The 24,200-nt window shown below is 43.4% G+C and overlaps 1 protein-coding gene across 1 annotated transcript in view; it reads right to left on the bottom strand.

The window, feature by feature from the left end:
• The window catches only part of MYOCD (myocardin), an 82,433-nt gene that overhangs the window by 45,862 nt on the left and 12,371 nt on the right, over positions 1 to 24,200 (bottom strand). The window contains exon 2 of the mRNA XM_036342133.1: positions 4,827 to 4,892. Within this exon, the coding sequence (XP_036198026.1) occupies positions 4,827 to 4,892 (66 nt within the window). The remainder of the gene's footprint in view (positions 1 to 4,826; positions 4,893 to 24,200) is intronic.

Raw genomic sequence — 24,200 nt, 5'->3', positions numbered from 1 at the left:
AGGACAGTCAACTAAATGTTCTCTCCTCTCTCCCCGGGATTCATATAGATTAGCTCCACTTTTATAGCAGCGGGAAAGAGAAAGAGAAAGTAATTGATTTCCTTCAATCCTCCCAGATACCCACTCCCACGTAGTGACGTAATGTTGTCCAATATTGTTAATGGGGACAATTAAGTAGGGGTGATTTGGGGCCCCTTCTAGATTGTAAGCACTTAGAAACACAACTTATGTCGGACTCTTCTGGGCTCCACAGGGCCTTCCTCACAGCAGATAGTCAAAATATTTACAGACTTGGTCTTGATCCTTGATAGCACCTAATCCATATAGCTGATCACCCTTCTGCACCAAGGCTTCAGAAATGGTTGGAATAAAATTGTGTCATCCAAGATTCTACCCAGGAAGCAATGCTCAAGGAAAAAATAAATTGTAGCTAAGACAATGTGCACGAGAGATGATGCACAGGTCCCTAGGTCTACAAGGGAAGGAGGTGGGCTCTGTCCTACAGCCAAGAGATAGAGAACCTTGATGTCCTCTTGCAGCCCTGGGCCTGAACAGGAGGGGCAGTGGAGCCATCCCCTGTGAGTTCTAGTTGATAGCGACAAAGTCAGCAACTTGCAATCTCCATCTTGAGATGCAAAGATAAGATTTTGGAGATACATCCAAACAATAAATTCTTAAATATTTCTAAGTTAACTTCAAGAAGATTATTTCACTAAGATGTTATGTCTATTCTGAAAGTGTGAATTCCACAACTGAATATTTAATGTAAAAGCAATCTTAGGATCTGGCTTAGGTCCATGCTCCCGGCCTGAGAACCCTTTTCCTACTGTTTAAAGTTATTCTAGGGGCTCAGTGCTGGCCTCAGAACCCTGCCCTGCTTCACGGAAACTCAAGGAGCAATGCCTTTAAATCCATTCAAAGCACCTGAAAGGGAAAACCCTAACCCTATAATGCCCACAAGTAAGAAATACGTAAATGCTTAATGAAGTGATTAAGGGGGATCATACAAGAGGATTTGTTTCTAATTGATGTGGACTCTCTGTACTCCTAGGCAAACTCAAACCCTGCAAGACGCATGGCCAAGGACAAGGGAAAAATAAATTAAATCCATTTGGACTAGTCTCACTAGTCAACTGAAAATTACACATGGTCTGGTTCATTGGAGCCAGTAGGGGAGAAGCCTTACAATGTAACCGTCGGTTTGGCATGGAGTTGAAGTGAGACCTGCTACAGCTAAGGCAGTGGAATTTTTCACTCTGTCTTGGTCACGGGGAGGCAGAGATGATGATGTAGACCCTGGAGCCATTTCAAAAACCACCAGTTTGTCCTTGTCATATATACAGCCTCTGCCCCCAAATTTATACACACACTGTGAATAATTATAAAGGCAGTGTTTATTAAAATACATTTCATTTTCAAAATTGAGCTACCAGCTGTTAAAATGTGTATACATTTTGGGGATATATAGTATATATATGCAACTGCTTTATAGTAGACACTTAAATGCTCTAAAAGCTCAAGTGATTCCTTTTGAATAGTTGAAAACAAAGCCTCGTGTAGGGGTCAGAAGACACAGGTTCTGGCCTCAGTTCTGCCACAGTACACAATATGAGGGGTGCATTCTTCCACTGGACAAGCCCTTGAGATGTAACCTAATGTCAAACTCAAGACTCATTCTGCCAAAGGGTAGCAGATGTTTCTGTTGAGCAGCTAAAAGCAGTAGTGCCATATAATAACAATGTAGAATGATTAATTCATTTGGTCATCAGCTTTCTACTTAGGCAATTTGTGATGTTTTAAAATTGGGGGAAGATTGCAAATATTTAAATCTTTACTGATAAAGTAAAATTTTTATTAATAATTTTATTGTGCATGCACTTCAATTCTCACAATTCAAATTTGCAGAAATTAGAACCACTCTGGGACTGGATTTTGGGACATTTGAAAAATTTCTTAGGCCTCCTCAACCTCAGTTTTATGAATATTAAAGACAATGGGATGTGGACTAGGTCAGGGGTTTTAAACTGTTCTGAAGAGGATCAGCTCTCTGGGGAGGATGACCAGGGTGTCTAGAAGGGAAGGGGACGGCCGAGTAAATGGGGCAGAGGCCCCTATGCTGTTTCAGCCAGCACATACATACACAATTAAAAAAATTGGAGATCATAGAAACAGATAATCTCTAGGGATTATCAGCTTTTCTTCCCTCCATTCTCCCCCTTTCCTCCCACCTTTACTTTTTTGTTCTGTTTCAAAATTCAAAGAAAATAATGGAGAAATAAAAACCCTCTTGTGAGCGTAAGGAGTTCCACCTTGAACTATACCATGTGTATTTCTCCTCACTCTCTCCTAACATCTTGAGTTTCCCTGAGGACTGTCTTGCTCCCTGGTGTGCCCTGTGTGCCTGGCACAGCATCTGCATCGACTCATTAGAAATGTGTTGAATTTGATTAGATCGAAAAGCCCCTGGGACTGTGGGTCCTCTTTCCTTCACCCCACGGGTGGCTCACACACCTGCCCTCAGGTGCCTGAGTAAACACACTGCGTTAGGTGGCAGTTTAATCTCCAGGTGGGTGGAAGAGGCGGGCCCTCTCCTCCCTTCCCCAATCTCTGGGCAGGTGAAGATCCCTCCTGCCTGGGGTAGCTTTCTGAGAAGACCCAAGTGCTGATGGTTTCTCCGGGCTGGGCCTGCAGTATGCGCCTGCTGTGGGATGGGCATTGTCCACGGAGAATCCACACCCTTGGAAAGCAGGGTGGAGAGGAGGTGGCTGAAGACTAAGGAAAATGATGATGTTGCATTAACCTTCCTCATTTTGCTGAATTAAAAAGAAAACCATTTCTTTACTCATAGGACACATTCCAGTAATTATCTTAACGATGCGATGGACTATGGGCGCAATATTTCTGTCACACAGCATTTCCTAAATTTGTACACTATCTGATTCTGGACATCCTGGAGGACAATATGCTCTATCCATCCCCACTGGACCCTACTACAGTAATGACATTTGCTCTTCCCAATTTACATAGAGGCAGTATTTAAAAATGTAATATAGATGCCAAACCGGTTTGGTTCAGTGGATAGAGCATCAGCCTGCAGACTGAAGGGTCCCAGGTTAGATTCTGGTCAAGGGCATGTACCTTGGTTGCGGGCACATCCCCAGTAGGGGGCATGCAGGAGGCAGCTGATCGATCTCTCTCATCGATGTTTCTAACTCTCTATCCCTCTCCCTTCTTCTCTATAAAAATATCAATAAAATATTTTTAAAAAAGAAAAATAAAATTTAAAAAAATGTAATATAGGGTTTTTATTGATTCCCAGATATTTAATCCTATTAAACTAAAAATACAAAAAAAGAGAGTTTGTTCTCATCCAAAGGCGAGCTGTGAGACCCTGGCTCAGGGTTCAGCACATGGGTGGCTCTATCAGTCACTGTGGACAGCTGGAGCTGACCAATGGTGCGGGGTCCCTCCACTCCCGTGAGGGGAAGATTACTTCAACATGATTCAAATCGGTGGCTCCTCTTAGACGCAAGGGCCCCTGCTATATGTAGCCTGTGGTCCGCTGAAAGGGTCCTGGGGGACCTACACTTGTTTACAGTCTTAGGGAATAATTCTTTGAGATAATGTGAAACACATGAGCTTCTATACATTAGAGGCAGGATTCCTGGAAAGACAGGTCTAGTCAGCTGTGAGTGACGCTGGATTCCATGGCTCTGACCTAAAGTCCACAGGCCTTTGGTCTCTCCTGTCTTGAGCAGGCCCACAGGCGGTCTGGCCAACGCACAGGCCACACTCAGATTTGCTCCTTCAGTTTCTCATCACAATTGTCCATGTTGTGCAAGCAGCTTTTAAATGGGAGGCCGAGCTGTTTCTTTTGTGTTCAGAAAACTTCTAAAAATCTTGTTCTACGATAAGCTCACCTGCTGTGTACTGTTGGTGGGGTTTAGCCATCAACAAAGAGCTACGTTTGAAACACAAAGGAAAAGGCCTGGGAAACTCTTAGTTCTGTTTGGCTCTGAATCACAGAAATATACTTGCACATTGCAGACCTTCATCATAGGGCTGTGGTACTACTGACTGCCGCTCACTTCATTCAGGACAAACTTCCACAATTCTCAACTCAGCTCTGAAGTACTAGTCATGCTGGGGCCTGGGTTTCTGCAAGAGTGGTTATAAATCTCAATTTTTAAATTCGTTGGGGCAGGAAGTTAGAAACTATGACCTAAAGAAGCTTAAACTGTGATTTCCTTCATCCAGGGCACCCTTTCTGCCATTTCTATAGAAAACCAAAATTGGCTCTAATTGCAACATTGGTAGAAAATTTCAACTATGTTTTCTAAGAGATGAAAATCCTTTTTCTTTGACCTAAATCATGGCCAACAATTCAATATTATACTACTTATGCTAGACGGGTATGGCTACTCAGTAATTCAGAAAGAAAGCTCTTGACAATATTCAATTAATTGTGGATAAATGTATCCCAAACAGACGTGAACCCGAAGAGGTGAGAAAAAGATGATGTAATTAATGCTTCTGGGAGAATAGTGATCATACCCCTTTTAAAAGTAAGAAAAGGGTGAGGGATGCCCTTAGTGAATTGTGTTTACCCTAAAACCAAAACCACCACCATAACATTTTAGGGAACTACCCACCTTGTGGGTGAGTAGCATTTGGGGCAAAGCATCCAAAGTCTGTATTTCTGATGATTCAGATTCTACAAAGATCCATGGGCTTAGACTACATGCCTCTGAGGTGCTTTCCAGCTCCCACATCCCGTGGTCCCCTGGTAGTAAGTACATCAGTACCCCCGGGACGCGGCTACTCACGTGGTATGAAGCCCTGGCTAGCCAGTTGCTCCTGGGCCCTTCTCTGCTGAAGTCGTAACTGCAAAACTTAGAAAAGAAGCGTTAGTGTGTGAGTTGGGCCAATAACCACTTGTATGTACATCACAGCTCTCCTGTCTTGCATAGCTCTTCTCTCTGTTTCTAGAACAGTTGTGGAAATGTGTAAGGCCCATCAGAGAGAAGGGCAAGAGCCGCTGAGAGGGCTGCAGGGCCTTCCCATAAGTGGGCAACCACCTAGTGGTCGGCAAACTGTGGCTCGGAAGCCACATGCGGCTCTTTGGCCCCTTGAGTGTGGCTCTTCCTAAGTCTTAGGAGGACCCTAATTAAGTTAATAACAATGTACCTAGCTATATAGTTTAAGTTTAAAAAATTTGGCTCTCAAAAGAAATTTCAATTGTTGTACTGTTGATATTTGGCTCTGTTGACTAATGAGTTTGCCGACCACTGACCTAAGGTGAGAACACTCATCTCCTCTCTGAAGTGAGTGCTATTTTTACAGCACCATGTGCCCTTCTGTCCCTACTGTGCCACGTGGAAGACAAATACCATCGAATTCCTCTGGGAATTTTCCTATAATTTCAAGAGGAGGAGACAGTAAAGAAAGCATAGGCTTTGGAGTCTCAGTGGGTTAAATTCCACCTCTACCCCTGCGCAGGTGAGGGGCTCAGTCTAAAAGGCCTGTTAGTTGGGGTACCAAAGCAAGAGGCCAACCTCTACTGTGCCCTCCCCACCTGGGACCATCAGGTGGGAGCAGCACATATGGCCTCTTGGGCACCGCAGGAATCAGCTCTCAGATTGTTGGCAGTAACCAAGAGGGTTTAGGATCCTTCACTGTCATCCTGCGCCTCTCTCCCAACCCCTGGAATCAGATCCAAGCACAGTGTCAGCAACACGTCTTTTCCCTGCAGGCGAGGCTCACCTGTGCATCACACAGTCTAACAGGTCTCCACAAGGCACATTGCGAGGGCACCATTCAGAATTTCCTAACCTGGGAGGAATGTCAGCACCATGAAAGGCTCCAGACTTGAAGGTTAAAGTGTAAACGAATGCAACAGGTCTTTCTCGGAGACAGCAAGAGAGAATTGACTAACTAAAAAGAAACCAAACCACCTCACACACATTACGATGGATACTACATCGAAAAAAGATCAAAGTAAAACTTAGTTCACTAAAATAAACAAAGTCAAATGAATGGCTGAATATCAGGATTAATACAGTTAAAAACGAATTAGTAAGTCAGGATATTGAACTAAACTGTTCTCTTAGAATGCAACACAGAGGAATAAAGGGGCAGAGAGTAAAATCAATACCTACTCAATGTGAAACATTGCAAAATACAGAGAAGCTCCCAGGAAAAAATGCTTATTGCTGAACTAGAGAGAACTATTATTAACCTGGGATTTGTGTACTTGAGGCCCTTTTCTCTACATGTTTCTATGGAATCATATAAGTTTTCCCTCATTACTGCTTCCACTATTAGGGATATATCACAGACGTATTCCCATGTGATTCAATACCTTTCAAAACATACTATTTTGGTGGCTTCCTAGTATTTTATTTTATTTTTTAGTTATTTTACAATTATTAAACCAAATGCCCATTATTGGACATTTAGTTTGTTTCTAATATTTTAGCATGAAAAACAGCAGTGGACATTCTTTGTGGTTAATTCTGGCCCAGTCCTCAACATTACCAACAGATGCCCTCCTCCAAGTGGAATTGTCACACCTGAAGTGTCAGATTGAAGGCCTGTGGTCAGAAGGCAAACAGTTCTCTTCAAGGTTGTTCTGATTCTCTTCTCACTGTGAAGTGGCCGGCTGCCCACTGCCCTTGGCCTTGCTGATCTCATAGCCTGAAGGCTGCTGCACTGCTCTCCACTGGTGGCTCGGCTGCTAGTAGTGCAGTGCTGCATGCCTAAGGGAGGGGCCAGAGTGCAGTGGCCATTTGTGTCCCCAAACCCTGTTGGCAAAACTTCACTGATCCATTGTGGCTAAAAATAACTGAGCAGAGGGTTGCTTTTTGGCTCAGGCCTTCCTCCCACCCAGTTCTAACGACCTACAAATGGCAGGTGTTCCTGGAGCTTTCGCTTCACTTCCCTCGAGGCCATCTGGTCATCTCTGGGCAGGGAAGGAACGTGAGTGCTTGGTGCCTTTTCCACGTCATCCCAATATGTTCCTTCATGGACCTGACATTTGGGTGTCAATCTTTGTTAGCTTCTAGAACCAAGACTTTTTTTTCTAATCTATCTTTCCATTCTTTTGTCAGAGTTTTAAGTCATATGTTTGTGTTCGAGTTGCCTCTTTCCTCAGGATTCTGATTTTCTCACTGGCCTGGCTACCCTTGCTCAGTACTACATTAGCTCAGTTATTCTAGACTCGTGATAGATTTTCATGTCTGGTAGACAGAATCTCATATTAGCCTTTTTTATAGATGCTTCTTGTTTTTTTAAAAATATATTTTTATTGATTTCAGAGAGGAAGAGAAAGGGAGAGAAAGATAGAAATATCAATTATGAGAGATAATCATTGATTGGCTGCCTCCTGCATGCCCCCTCCTGGGGATCAAGCCTGCAACCCGGGCATGTGCCCTTGACTGGAATCGAACCGGGGACCATTCAGTCTGCGGGCCAATGCTCTACCCATTGAGCCAAACTGGCTAGGGTTCTATAGATGCTTCTTGACTACTCCAGCCTGCCACCCCCGCCTACCACCCCTCAAAGGAACTCAGGGCCAGCAGAGCAAGTTCCACCACCACCCCAAGCACTACCTCCCATAAGAAGAGGGGATATGTTCCTTTAACAATCATAAGTATAAACCCCATTAAGTCAGAGAAGCAGCCCCCTGCTTACTGATTATTAAAGAGTAAATAGAAACTTCTGGATCAACTATACTGAAGGGCCATGAACAGGTTCCCTGCATGCAGCCGGGGCTGGCACTGGGTGCCCAACTCAAGAATGGGCGTTAGAATGTCTACATCACTGGGTTGCAACTGGAACGTGCCACTTGCTGGTGCCCAGGAGAGGAAGAGCCACCGAAGTACCAGGGGCAACTGTGCGAGTCTCTAGAGTTTCAGGTTGAGGAGGGGGCAGATATCAGGATTGATGGACATTGTCCCATTTCCTTACCACACAGACAGCCCCTCTGCCACATGCCCGAGGGGGTGGCAGACCCTCCTGAGGCAGAAGGAAAGCAGCTTAATGAGGTGAAGGTGCTGGGGATGGACAGCGTAGACTCAACTTTGACTTCAAGCTGTATAACCTTTGCAAGCCACCATGTCTATAGTCCTAGCCTTCTTGTCTGTGCAGAGTAATGTTACTATTAATCATAAATCACAGTAACCATTTCGCAGGATTATTGGGAACCACTTTCCAAATTATGCAAGGCTAACAAATCCCTTTCTGTTTTATATCGATAATGGTTGCTTCGGGAGAAAGCCCACCCGTTTGATACTGGTTATAGAATCTGAAAAAGAAAAGGGGCTGCAGAGGGAGTAGCAACGTGTAACTTAAAAAGCCACTGCTGCCTTAACCATTAGCCACGGCCAGGACTTCTGTCCCTGGGGGGAGGTGCTGCAAATTGGGGAGGGACCCGTAGCAATCTTGTAGGAAGAGGCACTGAGGGCACAGTGACACGCGGTATGCAGAGGAGGCGGGAAAGGCAGGACAGAAACAGGAGCGGATGGAAGAAGCTGAGTCGGTCACTCATCCGGATGGCGTCTTTCATCTCCGGTTCACGTCTTTTACGTCTTCCCTCAGTCTCCGTGGCACTGACGGAGTTGAAAGTGCCAGTCTTTGGGTTACAGGTTTTCATACAAATCATCTCACTGAAACCTCTCACACGTCCCACAAAGTGTGTGAACTATTAGTCACCTTACAGCTCATCAGACCCAGAGGGTGTAAATAGCTCACAAGGCCCTAGAGTTAGAAGCGAGGGAAGCGAATTTCAAACCCATGACACTGGACTCTCAAATGCTGCCTCTGGGTGCAAATTCCAAATGGAACTATTTGATGATGAAAGGGTAACTTTGGCCATGGCATACCTTGTGTTTGAAAGGAACCCATTTAAGTGTGTGTGGGGGTCCCTTTCACGAAGAATCAGGAGTCACCGGGGCACGAGGAACACTTCAGGCTACCTCCCTCGTAGGTAACTCAATATAAGGGACACTCGGCTCAGCATCACTGCCCACAGTGTCTCCATAGCAACAGCCATGTCGGGTACCATTCTCTTTCTGGCAGCTGGGTGACTGTTAGTAAGTGACATAGGTTATAAGCCCAGTCGAGTATCTGGGCAGGAGGAGGCTCTGAATGCTCCCAGGCTCTGACGGTATCGCGGAGCTGTTGCCATGGTTTTGGTGAGAAGTATTGCTTTTCTGAGGATTGCAAAACACTTTATGTTCCAAACCCATGCTCGCTCATTCCTGACAGAGTGGAAAATGCGTCTTCTTGGCTGAAATGTTCCTCTTGAGTCCAGCCCAAAGATGACATTTTTAGGAAAGTTTGAGAGGAATCCTGTGGCTGTTACTGAGTCACGATAGAGTGGAAATGGATCTTTTCTATTTAAAGAGTTTGTGCTACTGTTTGAAAATGTCACATTGCTAGGGAACCATGGAAATGGAAAACTTTCCGTTTGCCATCCACAGAGAAAGATCATTACTGAATGTGAAACAGTGGCGTTGGAGAGAAGTCCTGTTACCTGTCTAACCGAAGCTGTAGGTTGATGGAATTTAATTTAAGGTTACTGGTCTGAATAAGCTTCGTTCTCTAAAAGGGGATGGCTCATCGGGAACACAGCACGTGTAGTTCTAGACCTCACTCTGCTCCTACATAGCTGTTACTTCAGACAGGTCCAGGAGCTCTCGACCTCAGTTTCAATAGAAACCCAAGAGATAGAGTAGATGAGGTTGATTGGATCAGTATTTCCCAGTTTGCCTGAGAGTCACCTGGGCCCCGAAAACCACCACCATCGTTTGGTCCCTTTCCTGGAGACCACAGTCCAGCCCATCTAGGGCGTATTGAACATATATTTTAACAAACATCCCAGGAAATTGTGAGGGAAATGTAGATTTCAGAAATAGAAACAAGCAAGGATATGATGTGCAGAATTGAGACCACATTTTACGACTGTGTTGTACCTTGCTTTTTTTATCGGCAACATATTATAACTTTTTGTGTGGGTGTGTATTTATAGACCCTCATTTTTAATGACTACCAAGTATTTCATCCTGTTCAAACATCTTTTTAACCAACCCCCTTTTGCTGTACATTTCATTTCTTGCGTCATTTTGTATTCCTACTATATGCCATTTCGCTTTACCCTATTACCAGATGATGCTGTTAAAGAAGAAAAAAGCTTTTCTAATTTAATAAGTAATAAAGGTATCTCATTGTATTAATCAAAGATGTTTTCATGGATTAATTGACTATCACTATCTTTTCTGTGTGAACTAACTGATAACATTGTTTTGAAAAAAATTTCCATTGAATTTTTTAGTATAGATTTGGGAGAGCTATTTTTATTTGAATTGTATTTAGTACAATCATCTATGTTGTAAATACCCTCTCATTTAGTTTGCCATTCAGTGTTGTTTGTGAGAATTTTTGGCACTTAACATTTTTATGTGCAATCCTTTAAAAAATTATTTTATTTCTATCTTTGGTGTATACTTGGGAGAAACCCATATCCAGATTATATATTCATTTAAATGTACTTATTATACTTTTATGTGTTTAGTTTCTTCATTTGACTTTGCAATACATCTGAAATTAATTTTATATATAGTATTAGAAAAGACTTTAATTATTTTTTAAAATTCTTAACTAATTATTCTAACAATTTCTATAGCAAATGGATTTTAGATATTATATGACATAAATATATCCTCATAATACTTTGAATCTGTTTTTACTTTTTCTTTAGATTCTGACCTTAATATTTATTTTGTCTAGTGGCAGGCTGGGTTGATACTTGACCTAAATATGTACTTTGTGAGACATGAGAGTCTAATTGGAATACTCTGAACCCCTCAGTTACACAATCTTAGTTTACACTCCCCAGACCAAGCCTTCAGGATGATTTCTAAATAATTCCCAAATTTCAAAGGAAAAAAAAGTAGAAAGTAGCTTTTACCCGACAGAGGCAACATGTCAAATTAAGATAGCACTTTGCCCTGGCCGGTGTGGCTCAGTTGGTTAGCGTATCATCCCATACACTGAAAGGCAGTAGGTTTGATTTCCAGTCAGGGTACAGACTGGTACCCTAGGTTTTGGGTTTGATCCCTGGTCAGGGTGCACATGGGAGGCAACTGATCTATATTTCTTTCATATTGATGTTTTTCTCTCTCTTCTTCTCTCTCTAAAATCAATAAACATATCCTTGGGTGAGGGGAGAGAGAGAGAGAGAGAGAGAGAGAGAGAGAGAGAGAGAGAGAGAGAATGGCGGAGAGGTAGAAAGAGGAAGTAAAGGGAACGAAACTAGGAAAAATGGTTTAATTTCCTTAGTGTGTGTGTGTGTATGTGTGTGTGTATGTGTGTGTGTGTGTGTGTGTGTGTGTGTGTGTGAATATCTACTTCAGAGATGGCTATTAACTCATATGTATTTAATAGGAAAGAAAAGATGCATTATTCCAGGTCCTGCCCCAGGAGGGAAGCAAGAAATAGGTCAATTGTTCTGGAAAAACTCTGAATTAATAAGGCGACACTTTGGCCCACATCATGAGCTGCCTCCCTGGACCCAGCATGGAGGTGATTATAATTCTAAAAAAGAAAGAAATAAGGAAAGGAGGAAAGAAAGAAAGAGAGAAAGGAAGGAAGGAAGGAAGGAAGGAAGGAAGGAAGGAAGGAAGGAAGGAAGGAAGAAAGGAAGGAAGAAAGGAAGAAAGGGGAAAGGAAAAGAAGAAAATAAGAGAAACCTACTTATACACGAAAGACTTGCTCTAAGAATTTCAGAATGAATCTGGCTATTTGGTCAACTGTTTAGATAATGTGGAAGTAGCATCTCCGGCAGAGGGGGTGGAGGCGGCAGGACTACTCAGCTGGGCTATCTGGCCTGCTCTATGAGCCTGGCTATCGCCCATCCACACCTCAGCTTGCGCTGTACAGATAAAGCCGGCAGGTCCAACGGAAACCCAGCAATCTCTCCTAGTGCTGCTCAAGGTGGAGAGGAACTGCCCTTCCTCCCTTTGCTGTAGGAGACTTTCCAATGCGTCTAGCAATATTATTGCCCCAAACAATAACACTGGGTATCTTAGTGGTCCCTGACTGTGGTAATTGTTAGTTCTTGTTTTTGTTTTTTTTTTAATCTAGACCACTACATGGGCCCATAAAGTTTTCTCATGCAAAGAATCTCAAAGAAGTTACTAGGATCTGTGTGTTAAGCTTCTATGGGTTCATCCAAATAAATTATCATTGCTAAGAGCATCATCCTTACCCATTACTTCTCCCATGTTGCCATAATACACTGCCTTCTTAAGACCAAATAAAAAGCTTCTGCACAGCAAAACAAACCATCAAAAAATAACAAGAATCCACTGCATGGGAGAACATATTTGCTAACGATACATCCAATAAGAAGTTAACCTCCAAAATTTACAGGGAACTCATACACCTTAACAAAAGGAAGACAAACAACCCAATTAAAAAATGGGCAAAGGACCTAAACAGACACTTCTCCAAAATGGACAAACAAAAGGCCAAGAGACATGAAAAAATGCTCAAAGTCACAAATCATCTGAGAGATACAAATCAAAATGACAATGAGATACCACCTCACACCTGTCAGAATGGCTATCATCAACAAATCAACAAATGACAAATGTTTGCAAAGATGTGGAGTTGAGGGAACCATACACTGCTGGTGGGAATGCAGACTGGTGCAGCCACTGTGGAAAATAGTATGGAGTTTGCTCAAAAAATTAAAAATGGAACTCCCATTTGACCCAGTGATCCCACTTCTAGGAATATATCCCAAGAAATCAGAAACATCCATCAGAAAGAATATATGCAGCACTATGTGCATAGCAGCACAATTTACAATAGCTAAGATTTGGGAACAGCCTAAGTGCCCATTAACAGATGAGTGGATTATAAAGCTGTGGTACATCTACACAGTGGAATACCACGCAGCTGTAAAAAAAGAAAACTCTTACCATTTGCAACAGCATGAATGGAACTAGAAAGCATTATGCTAAGTAAAGTCAGTCAGAGAAAGATAACTATCACATGATCTCACTCATATGTGGAATTTAATGAAAAACATAAACTAATGAACAAAAACAGACCCAGAGACATGGAGACATTGATCCGACTGTAAAATCTTAGAGGGAATGCAGAGGATGGAGGGAGGGAGGGAGCGGTCAACAATGAACTCATGTGCATAACCCATGGACACAGACAGTAGAGTCGTGAGGGCTTGGCGGGGGGGGGGGGGGGGGGGGGGGGAAGTAGGGTTGGAGAGGGCAATGGGGGAAAATAAGGGACATATGTAATACTTTCAACAATAAAGATTTATTTTACAAAAATAAAAAAGACCATATTATCCATATTTGATTAATTTTCTATTCTACCCTCCCTCCACTCAACTGTGTTTTTTGTTGTTGTTGTTTTTAATCCTTCATTTTTATTAAGTAAACTAGAGGCTGGGTGCTCAAAATTTGTTCATGGGTAGGGTCCCTAGGCCTGGTCGGCAATCAGGGCCGATCAGGTTCCCCGCCTCCCCACCTCCTCGCCTCCTCCTTCTCTCTCTCTATCAGTGCCCTTCCACCACCACTGGTTGCCCACCATGTTCTGTGCTGCCCTCTGGTGGTTAGTGCACATCATAGTGAGTGATCAAACTCCCATTCTCCCGGTCGAACTCCCGAGGGGACACTTTGCATATTAGCCATACACACACACACACACACACACACACACACACACACACACACACACTGAGTGGCCAGATTATTATGACCACCTGACGTTTGTAGGCAAATTAGCTATAATTTTGTGCTGAAGTTGCTAGAGGGCCAGACCATTATAAATAGGGAAGCAGGTTGTTTACCACTAAGTAGAGTGATTTTTTTTCTGAATATATAGGTAAACAGTACGATTTAATAGCCTTTGAATGTGGAATATATATATATATATATATATATATATATATATATATATATATTCCCCTTAGCCTTATTTGGCCTGCAGTCTGTATAACCTACTTGTCACAACCTCTATGGTCATACTTTCTAAAGGTCTAAAGATATTTTTTTCCTGAATTACAAATTAATGTGTACTTAAACTTTACCAAGGTCATAAAATAATTTATGTTCGCTATGTATGTAGTAAATCATATTCGGGGGGAATAAATGAATGTAAAATTATATAAAAGTAGTCATTGATAAAGCAAATAAACAATGTATCCTCATAGTAACCAACCATATATTCACCACCTATAGAGTCATCCTCCTCTCTTTCTTCTCAGGTTCCACGAATTCTAGTCCCTCCAGGAACAGCTCTGCCTTGATGACGTGGGAGGTGAAAATAACCTTCCTTGATTCTATGAAGTGAACCTAAATGTCATGTTCCAACAACACCACAAAAATAATAATACAAGGAATTCATCTCTCTGGGCTCCATCCCCCTTACCCATGAGGGAAGGACTAAGTTAGAATTAGATGCTTTCAAACTTTTTTTAAAAAGCACTGGAAATATTTTTTAACTGAAACTTTACATGGAAGGAAAAAGCAATAGCAAAGGGGTGAGTGATAAAAGCAGAACCTCTTATAAAATGTCAAAGCAGTGTTTGAAAATCATTAGGTTGGGTGGGCCCTAAATCCCTTCCAACTTAAGTATATTACTTTTATGCTTTAAATGTGAAAAAATCTCAAACTTCCTAAAAGATACTGTGTAGGAACAGACGGGGTGATTTTACCCAGGAGCAAGGGCTGGGCGTGGATTACAGTGCCATTGCACTAATGTGGCCCCGTTTTCCCAACTCATCCTGATCCTTTGAGCATTCCTTGTGGGAGTGCGAAGCTGTAAGAATGCAGCAAAGTTTCCAATTCCAGCAGAGGAATCAGCCCTTTAACAGCAGATGGTGGTGGGCTTTCACTACTGCTGCAGCACTTCTTTCAATGGACTCTCGGCTACTATGGAATCTTCTGTACTCTGCCTAGCAACCAGTACCCTTGGTAACTACAAGAGCAGTCATTCCATCAGACCCATAATGCTGCTTGTACTCTCATTGCTTTATACTTTTTCCATGTTCTGCCTATACACTAAGCTCTATGTCTACATGTAAAATTTTAATAATTTTTAAAATGTTGGATGATCAGACGCTAAAGTTCAGAATGTCATTGAAAGTCAAAGTGAATTGTATTTAAAAGTAACCCGCATCTGTATTCAATTTCTGCTTTGCACATAGGCAAAATCCTTAGATGCCTATACAAGGTCGGGAGACCTGGCCTTGCTCGCTCCTCTCACTAAATAGCTCTGTGATCTTGGTCCAGACATTTCACCCTTTCAGGCTTCAGTTTCCTCCTTCATAAAACAAGGAAGATGAACTGATGATCTTGGAGCTCCTTGGAGTGCTAACATTCCGTGACACTTGGCTGCGTTTTTAACCAAGGGCTTTCTTTGTACATCTCAAACTCAGGCCTCCGAGATTTTTCTGAATCTCTAGAGTTTTCCCCAAGAGATTGCAATATTTCTTGAAATACTTATTATTATGTTCAAAATGCTACAGGAAAAGGCTACAAGATTGCAAAGCAGGAGCCCACCAAGGGTTCTAAAAGTCAGTTATGAAATGTAGGGTCCAAAAATGACCCCCTAGAAGAAAATGTGAACTAGACTCGCTACTACTTTAGTGAATGACTCAGAAATCTTTAGAATGTTCATGGTCACCAGGCCAGTCAGGATCATGCATTTTTTGACCAGGTCAGCCTCTCAGAAAGCATCTAGCAGTTCCTCACTGCTTGCTGAGGCAACTCTAGATTGTGAGGCTGATACTGAGTAATTTAGGGTATGACTAATCCAGTGGGGGAAGAGAACACATACACATTTGAGTTAGATAAAAATGTTAGCAATCCGTGATGAAAGAATGCAGATACGTAGAAGGAGAACTGGACCTTTAAATCAAATTAAGAACTGGACCTTTAATCAAGTAGAAGAGCTGTGTCTTTAAACTTTCAAGTGAGAATCCTATGGTAGATAAAGGGCATTCTTGACCAAAGAAAGAACATGCATAAAAACCTGAAGATGCATAAACACCATCTGTCCCATGCGTGGTTGAACCCTGTCCTGTCACCATCTGAAATTTTAATCATTTCTGAACAAGCAGCCTGCATTGGCATTTTACATTGGGCCCCACAAAATATGTAAGGTCCCCCAGAATATTGTCTTGGTCAAAGAAAGGGATTCTATTGTGGAGTGGTAAGAGTTAATACTGGGAAAGAAGGTGGGGATTCAATGAGAAAAGGCCTTGAATGCCACGCTGAAGTGTTTTGGCCTTGAAAGAGGGCAGTTGGAGCATGTTTGAGCAGCAGAGTAATATGGTAACACTGAGATTTTAGGATGAATTCTTCATGTGCTAACATGAATGGGGATGACCTACTGGTTTGAAGACTCTTATCATGATCATGGATAAGACAAGAAAGTCCACTTGGACATAGTGGGAATAAAGAGGAGAGGGAAGATATGAGAAACAAGCGAGGAAAATCACTAGGTGTTGATAATAAATGAGAGAGAGAGAGAGAGAGAGAGAGAGAGAGAGAGAGAGAGAGAGAGAGAGAGAGAGAATGGAATGGAGCACGGATGAGAGCCAGGGAGAGTGGTCAAGTCCCCAATTCCAGCTTGTTTTCCTCCAGGCCCCAACCACATTCCTGTCACTGAGCTGCATGACACACCTGGTGTCTTTACAGTAAGTGCTCTTTTTCACTTATGCTTGTTCAAGATTTCTATTATTTGATTCTCTGTTACTTGCAAACACACAGGCTCCCTACTGATGGGCGTTGTGGAGGGGCATCCAGTGGAGGTGGAACGCTATTAGCCAAGGAAGCAAAGCCCTGAGATCTACGCTTAAATCCTGTTCTGCCGAAGACTCCTAGGTGTGTGGACTTCGAGTCTGGATGGCCGAAACATACACACCAGAGAAAGACATGGGCATACCCAGGGACCGTGTTAAGCACGTCATGGTAAGCATTGTGGATGGCTGTTTGTGTGGCCTCCTCTCTGTCGCGTGCCAGGGAAGCCACTAGTTCTGATCACAATGGTGTGTCAGCCAGCAGAAAGCTCTTCCTCAGAAAGGGCAGTAGTATCTGCACATCATTTAGTCCTTGAATTGCTTTTCATTGAATCCTACCCTGGGTTTAGCTGGATTGACCTTCACCTACAAACCCTGACCTTGACAGTATTGCCTCAAAGACCCTGTCAGCGACAGGCCGTTAAGAAGCGATTGGCCAGTGGATGATCTGGAAAGTAAAAGGCAGGACCATGATTGGAGGTTTTAGATCCTTCCCAGAATTGAAAGCCGATCCGTGGGACATGAATTTATAGCCATAACTCTCCTCTTCTTGCCCAAAGGGTGGCCGGCCCACAAAATTCTTTATCTGCCTGGCATTACCTGACTCCGGGAGAAAGCCACCCTGCATAGGAGTAGCCTGAGTCACTCATAGGTCTGACGTGTTTGTCCTTGGGGTCCACAGGCATCAAACCACCTGGGAAAGAGGAGCTAGGCCACCGCGGATACAAAGCTGGGAAGGTGGCCCATAGGCCTCGGCGTCTACACTGTTTCTGCCCCAGTCCTGGCCACGCTTCCCAAACAAGGCTGAGGACCAGGAGTTTTTCTGTGTGTAGCAATGGTGCCCGAGAACATGCTGCTCCTGGCCTCTGGGTCCAGGTACCAATAATAACCATTCCCCGGCCAGCCACTGCCCTCTACACCGACCACGGCCAAATGGCTGCAGTGACCAAGAATGACAGGCCCAACTATCTACCCATCTATTGCTGGGAACACCAGAGAAGAGGAAACGCAGATGATGATCAGCTCACAAAGAAGGATCGCTCGTGGTCTGCAGGCAGAGGAGCCGGAGAGGCCCTCACAGATGAGCAGGCAGGCGCGGAAGGGGCAGGGCCCAGGCACACACTGTTCTTTCTTCATCCTAAGGGATGCTCCGACTCAGCCTCCTTTAAGAAGACTGAGAAGCATTCATTCAGGCCGGCTTCTAGCACTGGGCATTTGGAGGGTAAAGTCCAGAGTATTCCAATCCAAAAGGCCCTAGCTCAGAATGACCGCGCGGCAGTTACTTCGATGACAAAGCTTCGTGCACGGCCCGAAGTTGTTTTAAAAAGATGTCTGTTCACACAAACACTGTGAAGCTATTCTTTCCCTAAGCACCACACTCTCAGTTTGTCAAAACATTTGAAGAAGACTAATTCATGCCTCAAAAGGAATTCTCTCTCACTCACAGCGCTTCCAGGTTTGTGAGCTGAAGGCTTTTCTATTACAGGATCTCAAGACACTAGGAAGAGGCACACGGACCTCAAGTGGAAATGCCTCGGGGCTTACCAGGTCACCACGGGTAGAATCAAGACTGATGTCTGTGCTCTCCGAGAGGACAGGATAGGAGGTGAGTCAGAGGGCTCCAGCCAGCTCCCACCAACCCAGGTGCCCACGAGAAGCAGGATAGGGTGATGGTTGAGAACATGGGTTCTCAAGCCAGAGGTTCATGAGTTCAAGCCCCAACTTTGCTGTTGATTAATCGTGAAATTCTCTTCACCACTGGATGCTTCGGTTTCTCCATCTAGGAGGGCCGGGGCAACAGTACCAGCCTTCAGGACTGTTGTGAGGATTCAATTAATTTCATGAGCTTAGAGTGCGCCCAGCCACACATAATTCTCAGGATGCTGGGGGCAGTGGCGCCCCTCCCAAGGCTGCCTGTGTGGGGGGCAGGGGGACAGGCGGCAGGCGGCCACCTTGTCATCAGAACCGCCCCAGGAGGGTAGCTGTTCAGCTGCAGAGATTTTTTCTTCCATCTCAAACAGGTCCCTGGAGTACAGAACAGAAACTCGGCAACTGACATAAACAGTTTCAAACACTAATCTCAGAAGACAAATCGCTCCATTTGGGCATTGAGATTCCTCTCCGAGGCTTCCCCGCTTGTTTATTGTTCCGTGGCGAGGAGCCACAAGTGAATTAAGAAGACAGCGCTCGCCCAGCGATGGCGGGAGGGGCCTTCGGGGAAGGAACCTACCATCTGACCTGCTTTCCTTGAAAGCTATTGCGGGGGGCGGTCCTTGAGGAAAGGGACTGATTTATGCCTCCTCGTGTCCAGCTGCTCACTGAGAGAGGTCAGCGGATCAGGGGCCAGGAGATCTAGGTTCTAGTCCTGCTCTGCCTGTGTGTGTGTGTGTGTGTGTGTGTGTGTGTGTGTGTCTGTCTGGTTAATTTCAGCCCTTTCTGAAGCTCAGTTTTTTATCCTTGTAAAAAAGGTATCATTATAAGGCACCATTATACTGGTACCCAAGTGGGTAATTGCAGAGATCAAACTAAGACTCCTCTAGCAGTGATAAATTGCTATACTAATATTAATGAAGTTAATGTAGGTACTCAGTGAATAACTGGATGAGAATTCGAAACAAAGGGGAAGTAGAACTTGGAACAAAGGGTAACTTCTATGAGGGCAAGGAAAAAGTATTATTCCCATATTAAGAGGAAATTTTTCTTTCCATATTGTTGCAGTCCTTGAATGTAGATGAAGTTCTTTTGAGATTCTAAGTTGAGCCTGTGGTGTTCCATGCTAGCATTTAGAGTGCATATTGCCTCTTCTGATTATAAAGCAAATGTATGTTCATTATACAAAATTTGCAAAATGGGCAAAAGTTTCAGGATAGAAAGTGAAATTAATGGTAATTCAAGTCTGTAGAAATGACCAACCCCTGCTAATACTTTGCCATCTTTCTTCCAACTCACAAAGATCTACATATATATAAAAATATGTACTCTTCAATTTCTCAAGAATTTGGATTGTATTATCTATGCAATTCTGAAGACTTCTTTTTGCATTGTACACCTATTTCCACCTCAATAGATGTTCTTTGAAAGTACCATTTAACATGCATGTTATATTCCATTTCCAATGTATTCATTCTCCTTTTCTCAAACATTTTAAGTTCTTCCTTCAATTTTTTGTAGTATATATAAGACTACAAAGAACAATTTTCTTTGAACCTTCTTATGATATACCAGGGGCCCAATGCACCAATTCGTGCATCTTGAAAGGAACTGTGGACCTCGAGGCTGTGGTAGGCACAGGGGAGGGTCTCGGCCCATCCTCTACACCCCCGCCTGGCCCCTCCCACCGCGACCCTCAGTTCCCTGTCTGCTGGCAGCCCTGCTCCTGCCCCCGCTGAGTGATTGGGGCCAGCGCCAGCAGTGGGTACAAGTGCTGTCCCAATCGCCCATCAGGGGCAGGGGGAAGTGGAGAAGCCCTCAGGGGCAATCAGGGCCAGCAGCCGCTGCTCACACCCATGGATGGCGCTGAGCGATCTGGCACCAGCAGGAAGTGCAAGCGGCAGCTCTGGCACCAGCTGTGGGTGCGAGCGGGCTGGTGCTGGCATGGGTGCGAGCAGTGGCTCTGGCACCAGCACCAGGAGTGGGTGCGAATGGGGTCATCACCGCTATGTTTCGCGCATGGCCCTGGTGGGCCATTGTTCCATTGTTCGGCCTATTTGCATATTAGCCTTTTATTATATAGGATGGTATATATGTAGAGAGATACAGTAGGCATATATATATGTGTATTTATGATACATTATACACTCACACTTATATATTCTACTATTGTATTGCCATCTATATATATATAAAAGCCTAGCGTTTAGAATGCTGGAATGCCTGGAACAACTAGAACTACCAATTTCTATGATGCGCGCTGACCACCAGGGGTAAGATGCTCAATGCAAGAGCTGCCCCCTGGTGGTCAGTGTGCTCCCACAGTCAACATCCTGCAGCTGGCCAACTTCCCCTGGTCCCTCCCCCTGTCTGGCAGGCCCTGGCTGGCCGCTGGCAGCCGGCAGTAAGGCCCCGGCCAGCAGCCAGAAGGAAAGCCCCGATCAGCCCTGATCACTGGCCAGGCCTAGGGATCCCACTCGTGCATGAATTTTGTGCACCAGGCCTCTAGTTAATATATACTACTATTATATATATATAAACATATTGATATATAATATATATGTGAATATACATATGAAAATACTATAATACCTTTCATTAATATACTTTTACTGTATTTTAAATTTTGGGAAAATAGTTAATGTACATATATTGAAATTTTTTAAAAATGTTAGAAGATAATCTTGGATGTACTGTGTTTTACAGGCTTTGAAGCAATCAAACATAATACTTAAGAATAGTGTCTATTTCTGGGGCAGTCCTGGTATCAGGCTCTAATCCACATGTTAAGACCAGAACCCCATGCAGGGGCTGGTGCTCCATTAAGCAAGGATTGCTTTGCAATATCCAGGCCTCATTCTGTTCTCCTCTCCTAGCCAATATTGTATGAACTGGATGCATTTTCACTTCTTCTTCTGATCCAGTTCCTTCAGTGTTGAAGTCAGTGCAGATGGCTACTACATGCAAAGAGAGCTTTAAGCAGAGAGACCGTTTTGTGAGAGGGTCCCTGGTTTCAAAGCTGGGCATAGACCTATTTTTGCACCAGTTGTGATTATGTGAATACAGACCCCTCAGAAAGAACATGTAATAAATTTGGTTCTGGGGGCCCAGAGACCAGAATTCTGGTTCTAAATCTACTGGGTGACCTTGGACAAATTTCTTAATGTCCTTGACCTTCAGTTTCCTCATCTGTATAACCAGCTTTGCCATCTCAGAGTTGGTGTGAAAATAAAAGCAAAGTGACCAATATGCCTTATTTATTTTGGTGGGAAAAGTTTAATGTACCATAAAAATAAAATGTGTTAAAGGCACCAGGGACATAAGTGGAGGAATAGAATTTTTTGGCATCATGGTGAGAGTTGGAGGGACAGATTTCTCACAGACAGAAGTGTTGGCAGAGCCCTCCCCGACAGAGTTGGCAGGCGGGTGCCAAATCTGAGTCTCCATCAACCTGGCTTTCACTGTTCACCTCATCTTGGTAATTCCTGAAGATCTGACCCCATCCACCTTGCTGGTCCATCCAAGCCACTTCCAGTGGCTTTTCATACAAATGGCCTGTCTTAGCTAATGCTGCAGACTTTCCTAAAATCTCTCAAACAAACAGCACTTGGCCTCAGCATGTCCCATACCTCTTGATAAATTGCTCCAGGCCTGGTACAAGTGGCAGCCAGCCTTGGTTCAAAGCTTGGCTTCTTCTGGGTACCTCCAAGCCCAGCACAAGTAGCAGCCATCTGCAGACTGCTTTGTAGTTCATGCCAGGTAGCACCAGGCACAGGCAGTGGCTGACCTGGGCCTGTACCTCTAAGAAGGTCCCAGAGCCACCTCATGCAGTAGACAGCTTTAGACCACACTGAAGTACCCACTCAATCACCTTCACAACTGACACACTCAAGCAGGCACCAGCGTTCCACTGAAGCCAGTTCTGGTCTGTGGGGTTGCCCAGTGCATAGCTGATCCTCCATAATGATATCAATCAGTCCTTTCAGCCAATAGACCTGGGGAAAAATTCCTTCCATTAAGGTACCAACAGCAATCAAGGCTCAACTACAACAAGAGGATACACACAGCCCACAGGTGGGGAGGGGCATACCTGGAGCACCCAGATTGGATGACAGGGAGGCTGTGCCAAAGAGGATTCCTACAACATCTGGCCACTCTACTAAGCCTGGGAGATATAGCAGCGCTACCTAATAGAGAGAAATAAACACAGGGAAGCAGCCAAGAGAAGAGACAAAGAAACATGTCCCAAATTAAAGAACAAAACAAAACTACAGAAAAAGAACTAAACAAAATAGAGATAAGCAATTTACCAGATGCAAAGTTCAAAACTTTGGTTATAAGGATGCTCAATGAACTTAGGGGAATAGTAGATGAACTTACTGAGAATTTCAACAAAGAAATAGGAAACACAAAAATGGAACTAGAAAACATAAAAAAGAACCAGTCAGCCTGACTGGTTTGGCTCAGTGGATAGAGCGTCAGCCTGCGGACCAAAGGGTCCCGGGTTCGATTCTGGTCAAGGGCATGTACCTTGGTTGTGGGCACATCCCCAGTAGGGGGTGTGCAGGAGGTGGCTGATCGATGTTTCTCGCTCATCGATGTTTCTAACTCTCTATCCCTCTCCCTTCCTCTCTGTAAAAAATCAATAAAATATATTTAAAAAAAAGAGAACTAGTCAGAAATGAAGAATACAATAACTGAAATGAAGAATACATTATAAGGAATCAATAGTGGAGTAGATGAAGCAGAGGATCATATCAGAGATTTGGAAGATAAGGGCACAGAAAACATCCAATAGAACAACAAAAAGAAAAAAGTATCTAAAAAGAACAATGAGAATAGTTTAAGGAGGCTGTGGGACAACTTTAAACATACATCATTCTCATTATGGGGGTGCCAAAAGGAGAAGAAGGACAGCAAGGAATTGAAAACCTATGTGAAAAAGTAGTAATAAAAAACTTCCCTAACCTGGTGAAGAAAATAGAGATTCAAGTCCAAGAAATGCAGAGAGTCCCAAACAAGATAAACCCAAAGAGGCCCATACCAAGACATCATAATTAAAATGCCAAAGGTTAAAGACAAAGAGAGAGTCTTAAAAGCAGCAAAGGAAAAGCAGTTAGTTACCTACAAGGGAGCTCCCATAAGACTCAGCTGATTTCTCAACAGAAACTTTGCAGGTTAGAAGGGATTGACATGAAATATTCAAAGTTTTGAAAAGCAAGAATCTACCAAAATATTCTACTCAGCAAAACTATCATTTAGAGTTAAAGGACAGATACAGAGATCCCCAGATAAAAATAACCTAAAGGAATTCATCACTAGCAAGCCAGTATTGCAAGAAATGTTAAAGTGTCTTCCTTAAGAAGAAGAAAAGAAGATGAAAAATATGAACAATAAAATGTCAATAATCCTTTACATGCAAATGGATTAAATGCTTCAATCAAAAGACATACAGTGGCTGAATGAATAACAAAACAAGATCCTTACATATGCTGTCTACAAGATACTCACTTCAGATTGAAAGATACACACAGACTGCAAGTAAAGGGATGGAGAAAGGTACTTCATGAAAATGGAAACAAACAAACAAAGCTGGGGTAGCAATATTTCTACCAGGCAAAATACACTTTAAAACAAAGGCTATAATGAAAGACAAAGAAGGACCCAGCAATTTTTCTGGGTATTTATCCAAAGAAACCCAAAACATTAAATTGAA

Source organism: Myotis myotis, unplaced genomic scaffold, assembly GCF_014108235.1.
Source record: "Myotis myotis isolate mMyoMyo1 unplaced genomic scaffold, mMyoMyo1.p scaffold_m19_p_17, whole genome shotgun sequence".
NCBI lineage: Eukaryota > Metazoa > Chordata > Mammalia > Chiroptera > Vespertilionidae > Myotis > Myotis myotis.
The sequence above is the reverse complement of the archived record's forward strand: the minus strand, read 5'-3'. Positions and strand labels throughout refer to the sequence as shown.